The following is an 8237-nucleotide window of genomic DNA, read 5'->3' as shown; positions in this document are numbered from 1 at the left end:
TGCAGAAAGTGCCCAAGTTCCCACGCCTCACTCGCGCCTAACTCCGCCCGTCAGTAAGCTCAGGCCAGCCCTGTGGCTCTGTGATATCATATTTCCCTATAGGCCGTTCGTGCATCGCAGAGGCACAGAGATATGCAGTGCGCATGCACCAATTTCACGCCATTAACTGGCGCATGAGCACTGCATATCTCTGTGCCTCTTCCCACTGTGGGCAGAACACTGTGCATGCCCTGGCCCGGCAGCGATGTGCGAACGGCCTATAGGGATATATGAAGTCCCAGAGCCACAAGGCTGGCCGGAGTTTACTGAGGGGCGGAGTTAGGCCGAGTGAGGCGGGGGAACTTGGGCACTTTCAGCAAACTCTCCGCCCCTGGGCACTTGCGACGGCTCATTAGCATATCATAAAAACGACTTTTTGGGCGATTTGGATGATCTGAAAAACGAAACAAGGGTAACATCTGTGTCATGTCTTTGTGTCCCACTGAACTATGTGATCGGTTTAAAACCGGTCAGGTTGGTGACAGACTCCCTTTAATTACTCATATCTTGACTTTGGAAAAAAAATTCTACTATATGTACTACCTCAAAGTGATGGGGAATTGGGGACACGGTCGATGTGACTTCCACTGTAGGTGGGGCCAGAACTGTTCCTCTCTCTGGCGCATGTACAGATTATGTGAATTCAGGAGTTTGCGCATGTGCCAGGGAGAGAAAGAGTTCTGGCCCCATCCACAGTGGAAGTCACATCCCTGTCTATCGACCAGACTGGAAACCTGGTAAAGGAAGTGATGTTGGTTGAAGCCTAATTTTAAAAGAGATGCTCCACATGACCAAACTCCCGAACAGTCTATTGACGCAACCTCAAGAGGATAATTATATTAAAATCTTTCTTCCACAGACAAGATATGAGTAATTATGGTGGGTTTGTGGGGCCTGCTGGGTCCTGGAAATCCTCTTTAATAAGTATGGTACAACTAAACATTCCCCCTGAGAGAGATACTTTTCAGAATCTTTCTAATGTGTCAGGTTTTTGTTCACATTTTAGTGAGAATTTTAGACAATAATTACATACATGACTGTAGTCAAACAAAGGCTTAACCAACCAAAATACTTGTGAATAGAGATTATCAATATAGATTTGGAAAGAGGACTGTCTTCTAGGAATTAGGACAATCAATGACCACCATCTGAGGTGCACAAGACATGGTCCTCAGAAGAAAAAGGAAGGACGGTTGTTCTGTGGACCTTATTGCCATTAAGCACAGAATGAGCTAATCTTTAGTTTCTAAGAGGCCGTCTGAGAAGTAGTGACAAACACTTTCCCACAAGTTTACAAAGAAGGCAGAAAGCCCCACAGCTGCTTCACCAGACAAAAGAGCTGATCCTATAACAAATGTGAGGAGAGGAGAATAGACTTGTGTGCTTAAGTCCTACCTGGGTTAAGTTACATGTAGGTAAAAGACAATAATTGTGTTTATTGTGCTGCTTTTCTAGACAAAGAGGTTATGTTCATATGATATTTTCTACAGTAGCAGCTCCACATCTCCCAAAACCTGCATCCTAGGAGTTAAATAGGATCTGTCACCAGACAGACCTTTTCATATCAATAAGCTAGCGGATGGAATAGCACCCCATGAACTGCTCCTCAAATTTCCAATTATGGCAGACAAGAAACATATCCATTATACAACAATATATTGTTCTGTATATAACAATATATTGTTCTGCTGATTGACCTACCTGTCCAGCTCATCAACTGCTTCACAGTTTACACTTCACAATTGTATATCTATCATCTCATAGTTATCTATCTGATCTATCTATCTCTCTATCTTCATATCTATCTACCTTCATATCTAACATCACCATATCTGCAAGATAGGGGTTTTATCCGGGAAAGGGAGTTCTGTGAGTGTTATGCAATCGCTAAAATCTTTTTTTTTCTGTATATGAACATATAGCCTTTTTATTTAAAAAAAATGCAAGTTTCTACATTTCATAAGTGTTTTATGGGCTTATTGCCAGCACCTCCAGCATCAATAGCATACATTCTGCTGCAAACGCTGAGCAACTGTCCCTCTTTTTTCTAAAAATCTGTTTCAATTTATTCAAATTGTATCAACATACCGTGCACTATTAGTGTAACCCTTGTGCTGCAATAACAGCATTTATATACCAGTTTCTTCTGACAATTAACATGTGTGCATTGTGCCCCCGTTACGGCATAATTTTGGACCCTTGGTTTCAACAAGCCACAGTTTTTTCCGATAAAACCATCTGCCCCCAATAAGGGACAATGTTTGGAAGGTTTCTAACATTGAAAAGCAAAGCAATCAACAGCGCGGTGTGTTTTAAAACACGCTGTTTGTTAACACCATCAACCATACGTTTACCCATAGTTATGTATGTCAGATTCAGTGTCACTCTAATATTATTTGCTATTGCAGTCATTGCTTTAAAGAGCTTAAAAGGTCAAAAATTTGCAAAGAAAAAGGAAAACAAGAGAAAAAAATATCCTAGGAGACCTCAGAGTGTCATATACCAATTTTCCTTCAAATTGGAGCAACTTTTGATTTGGGTTAGAATTGATTGGACACAATTTTTTCTAAACTTCGACGAATCAGACACAAAACAAATTTTAAGCAATTCACTCATCTTTATTCCAATTGTTATCTCTCCATGTAATGTAAATCTATCTTCCATCTATCTTCACTTCCATTTAATATCCTTCCTGTTTTTTTATATATAGTATACAGTATACTTCCATCTGTCTGCCTATCTCCTACCTACCCGTTACATGGTAGGACTCAATAAGTGTGTCTGCACGTGTGTCACCACAGATTACAGCATCACTCCACTCATAGATGTCTCCTGTGATTAGCAACTTCCCGCCAAAAACAAAATGCAGAGAAATTCATGAATTACTGTGAATTGTAAAGTGTGTGTTGGCAGAATGCTATTGATCTGGGGCTTTAGTCAGAAGGCCAGCACTGGTAAAGGAAGCTTTTTTTCCCAGCACAGGTCACGTCATTCCCATCACACTATATCCCCTCTCACACACTCCCCACCTGCTCCTCTGAGACTAGCTTATTATGCCCAAGCCATTCACTGTCAATGCAGCATGACATAATGGATGCCTCCTCTATTGTTCCTCCACCTCTAATGATTGGCCGCAGAGTGTGGGAAACTATAACAAACCTCAGACTCACATATCTTCAGCCAGCCTGAGGAGTATAAATAGGAGGCAAAGCCACCCTCTGCCAGAACACTTGAGGATCTACACAAGTCCCAGATCATCTCTGAAACATGGCACCTATCACGGTTTTCATGGAGCAGCATAAGGTCTCACCAAAGCAAAAAAATAAGGTAAGAGCTTTGATATCATATCATTAAAGTCGATACATACTCCATAACTATAACTATAAATGCAAATGATATATGTAGTAATGAGATGTGTCCTTCTTCTGCAGATGAGGAAACCCATTGTGGAGAAGATGCGCAGAGATCGCATTAATACCAGCATCGAGCAACTCAAGCTTCTGCTGGAAAAGGAGTTCCACAAGCAACAGCCCAATGTCAAGCTGGAAAAGGCTGATATATTGGAGATGGCTGTCACCTACCTCAAGCAGCAGACTCTGCCCCTAACCAACAGTGAGTATCTCTTTTTGCATTAGACATATCCTTCTATAACTGTTGTTGTCATCTCCAAAATATGGCTAAATGACCTGTGGTTCCCCAGCTAGTGGAGAATTTGATATACCAGCCTGTACTGTGTATGTTTGAGAAGTAGATATGGTCTCAGTCTACTTTTGTTTTTGGATTCTAGTTAAATATCTAAAGTTCTCCTTCTTTTTCTTTCTCAAGATATAGTACATCAAAATAATGGTCTACAAGTGGAGTTCAGTGATGGCTACAACCAATGCTTCAATGAAGTCCTCAGTTTCCTCTCACTCCACCAAAATCAAATGACAACTGAACTCAGGCTTTTGAACCACTTCAAGCTGAATGAAGATGCCACCGTGTCTTCTTCTTCTTCTTCATCTTCTCCTGCCAGATACTGCCACGTCAAGCAATCTGATCTGAGCAACCACAGCAACACACTCTGGAGACCTTGGTAGACTCTTTGCTCATGGACTCTTTGCTCATGGACCCAGAGGACTTAGAAGCGTATTCAGTCATTGTCCTCTTGCCCTGTAGGAAACATTTTCCTCAACCTCAATTGCTAGGAGGTTGATAGATCTTCTCTAAAAGAATAGAGTGTGGCTGAAGCCTCAAAACTTGGGTCTTCAGTCGGTCTCTCTGTTCATCTGTATTGTATATTGCAACATTTGTAGAGCATCATATGTTAAGATCTCTATAACTTTATGAAATTTATGCATGAATTGAATATTACAATTTGTAGTATAATGGCTAGTGACTTTTGTCACTCCAGCAGTTGCCACACTATGTGTCCCATCATGCTACCTGTAGTATGGTCATAGTTGTCCACTTGTGGCATAGTAAATACAATAATTTTTGTATGTAAAAGTTTAGTCACATCTATTTCTAGATTGTGTTTGTATGAGAAAACTCTCAAGATCTGAAGTAAAAGCTTGTAGCTTTAAATGTAAAACATAACCCTAAGCTCCATGTGCAGCCGGACAGAGACGTATCCACAGTCCGTTATAGGACATTATAGTGGAGGGCTGTCATTTGCTGCATTCACGGGGCTGTGTCCTCACGTGGGTTGTCTATTATGTATGTGGAATATTTCTACTACTTGCTATTTTGATAAAATAGTTTCTGCTTTATGATAAAGGTGAAGGGATGACAGTGTATTTCATTTTGAAAGTCGTAATTGTCTCTTGTAATTGCAAAGTGTTTCACTTCTAAAGTGGCCTTTGGAATGATATTCTTGTATGCATATTATATATGCACTTTACGTGTCTTTTATTTGCTGAGAATTAAATATATATTTTTGTAAAGAATAATGTTTTCTTTCATTTCTTATTTCATTGTAATTGACCTGTTTTAGACGTAGAAAATGGTCTGAATGTAAGACAGCTAGGAAGCTGGTTTACATTTAGACTGGTGCTGGATGCGCCGAAGTTAAGTAGAGAGTTTATAACTTTGTCGGATCCACCGCCAGATATAGGGGTTATCAAAACCAGCGTCTAAAACGCTGATCTTAATAAATGATCCCCCTTTAGTGTCCTCTAGGCACAGCTGATATTGTGCTCTGCCTAGTGCAGGGCCTGAGGCGGTGGGTATGACACAGGGAGTATCTATTTGGTGTTTTATGACCCCCCTGTGCCATGCCCTGTCCTATCAGGCCCTCTATGAAGCATAAGGGCTCATTCATAAAGCTGCACCGTGGCCCCATACAACTTCCGATCTGTACTGAGCCATAATACATTGCCCATAGACATCTTCACAATGCTGTGAATTGTTCAGTTAAATTCATATGGAATTCATAAATAAAAAAAGTTGGGGCAGACTCCATTAGCTGCTACCAGTCAGCTCTGGAGAACAAGGACATATTAAAGGGGTTGTCCAGGGTTAGAAAAACATGGCTGCTTTATTTCACCCCTATCCATAGGTTGTTTCTGGTACTGCAGCTCAGCTCCACTGAAGTAAATGGGGCTGAGCTGTAATACCACATGCAACCTGTGGACAGGTGTGGTGCTGTTTTTATAAGAAAGCAGCCATCTTTTTCTAGTCTTGGACAAACCCTTTAAAATCTAACATCCTTCATTTCTCCAGCATCAGATATTAGGGGAATTGCAGGTTGCACCTTATGTATTAGACTAATGCAGGTTTGGGCAGCATTAATCTAAGGTGCATGTGTTCTGATTTCTGGCTTTTTTGGCATCTCCATACAGAGACAGCTTCAGGTCAACCATACAGTGACTAACCCCATCCCCCCAAAACTTAAAAAAAAGTATGTCATCCACGGGGTCTCAAACCACAGTGCTCATATACAGGGTTCTCAAATACAGTGACTGATCCCAACCCCCCAAAACTACAACAATGTCATCCGCGGGGTCTCAAACCACAGTGCTCAACAGTGTCAGCCCCCATCCCGCCCAAAACAAAATGTCATCCACTGGGCCTCCAACCACAGTGCTCAAGTACAGGGTCTTTTTTTATCAACCGAGAAAATACTTAACTGGTAGTTGTAAGAAAAATACTATCACTGAAGCCAACTACCTAAAACATAACTTTTAATATAAATATACTAAAAAATCTCATTGACCCCCTCACATGGGGACTAAAATACATACAGATAGACAGTAAGGGGCTATTGAGGACCAGGTAGGGAGTAGGAGATGTTAACGGTGGTGGACAGGGGGCAAAGCCATAGGGGTCCCTAGTATGTCCCTAGGGTATCCCTAACCTGTTCTCTGCCCAGAGATGCACCCAGATGGTAGGAGCACTCTGTCCCCGTACCTAACCTATCTGTCCTTGAAGCGCCCTTACAACAAAAATGGACCCATATGGATGCCTGGGTCATTCAATATAATCCAAAATATATATGTTGATTATCTAAATATGTGGTCCTCGTCTCGACGCGTTTCCCCTTATGAGCAAGGTTCGTCAGGAGACAACCAGTGGACAACCAAGTCGGTCGCTGCCAATACACAGCGAAAATGAAAAATCTAAATAAACCAAAATACTGGAGCACCCCCAAGACGGTGCTCAGCTGTCAGACATAGAATGAAGTTAGCAAAGATAATGCAGGTAAAGGAAGACAATTCTATATAGAATGAACTTGCAAAGATAATGCAGGTAAAAGAAAACAGTTCTATACTCATCCGATGATGTGCATCCCTTCTGAACAGCGGACTGCGGCTTGGGGTGCTCCAGGGGGCACTAAAAATGGGGCTCCAATTTGTACACTGATCCCATTGCTATTTAAACCCTAAAAGGGGCGGTCCCTAGATATTTTTATCCAATCACTTGTTCAAGGATGGATCACGTGACCTAGTAATTCCCGGCATGTGTTGGGAGGAAAGAAAACATAAGCTATTTACTAAACTGGGTAGCTCACATCCCGGGGGGAGCAGTGTCAAAAACATAGATGTCCACTAATCATGTCAGGCAGCTATCACTCACCCTGGCATGAATTGCTCCTCGCCGATCGCAGGTGGAACGCACGCCAAGGCCCAAGATGGCCGTGCGTTCCACCAGGGGCCAATCTGAGCCATCCGCATTATTAATGGGCTGTGGAGGCTGGGGCGCACGCCGGAATCTAAAATGGCCATGCGTTCCACCGTGATGGAGCTGGTCCAGGCAGTCTACGTCATCAATCGACTGCGGAGGCTGGGTCACGTGGGCACATGCGTTCCAGTACGGCATCCTGTGGGCGTGGTTATGCGTTCCACCGGCGAATTAGTGTGAGTTTGGCCCTCTTGGTTGACTAACCAAATGTTTAGAAGATATTGGGGTCCCAGTATATTAATAAAAAGCCTTGTAGGTACTCACTGTCATAAACAGGCTGATTAATGGGTGACTATAACCTCAAAATGTGGAATGGCTGCCCATACTAAGTTGCCGTCCATTTCAGCTTAGGTGTAATGAATAAACTAATGCACAGATGTACAGCATCCACCTAAGGATACTGGTGACCAGGTGGATGAATTTATATTATTATAAAATCATGATTTTTGGTACAAGTTTGTACGCAAGATACTCCATAGTCACAATGACACAGAGTATGAGTTCGGTACTCAATAGCATCAGCAAATTGGAGTGATTGGGTGTACAGGTGACAGCCGGGAATTAATAAAGACGAAAAAATAATAATTTATACAGGGCAGGGTTGATGGCATATCAGTGAATAATGCTGTCTGAATATGATATAAGGCAAAATATTTCATGTGTGGGCCTTGCTGATAGAGGAAAGCCCTAAGATAGAGATATAGACACTTCATGTGTCGATAGAAATTTCTGTCATACAAGGACGAAGTATGGCTTGGGGATGACCCCCGTAGACAAGAAAGCCCGGTAATTTACAGGAAGCATGTACAGGGTCCCCAAACACAGGGACAGACCCGTCCCCCCAAAACAAAAGAAATGTCATCCACAGGCATGCATAAAGTGTGCACAAGTACAGCCAAAGTTGCCACATACAAGGATAACAGCATAACCCCATAGCCATAAAAGCTCATCCCTTACAACTCCATGAGCAAGAGCCGCTTCCACAATCTGGTGCTGCCACCTGCTGGTTGTAATGGTTCATACCGCTCAAGACTGAA

The 8237-nt window shown here is 42.3% G+C and overlaps 1 protein-coding gene across 1 annotated transcript; it reads left to right on the top strand.

Moving 5' to 3' along the window:
• The first annotated feature begins 3306 nt into the window (after positions 1–3306).
• LOC120990678 (transcription factor HES-5-like) lies at positions 3307–4118 on the top strand. Its single transcript, XM_040419617.1, has 3 exons — positions 3307–3366; positions 3471–3651; positions 3865–4118. Exons 1-3 carry the CDS (start codon positions 3307–3309, stop codon positions 4116–4118), a joined length of 495 nt encoding a protein of 164 aa, XP_040275551.1.
• The last annotated feature ends 4119 nt before the right edge of the window (positions 4119–8237 follow it).

The sequence above is a fragment of the Bufo bufo genome, chromosome 1 (assembly GCF_905171765.1).
Source record: "Bufo bufo chromosome 1, aBufBuf1.1, whole genome shotgun sequence".
Lineage (NCBI taxonomy): Eukaryota > Metazoa > Chordata > Amphibia > Anura > Bufonidae > Bufo > Bufo bufo.
This window is presented reverse-complemented; position numbering and strand designations above follow the sequence as displayed.

What these genes read in the sequence shown, in the direction of transcription:
- LOC120990678 (XM_040419617.1), top strand. Translation starts at nt 3,307, where the DNA reads ATGGCACCTATCACGGTTTTCATGGAGCAGCATAAGGTCTCACCAAAG. An exon ending in CACCAAAGCAAAAAAATAAG is followed by an intron (nt 3,367 to 3,470) that starts GTAAGAGCTTTG and finishes CTTCTTCTGCAG; the next exon opens with ATGAGGAAACCCATTGTGGA. An exon ending in GACTCTGCCCCTAACCAACA is followed by an intron (nt 3,652 to 3,864) that starts GTGAGTATCTCT and finishes TTCTTTCTCAAG; the next exon opens with ATATAGTACATCAAAATAAT.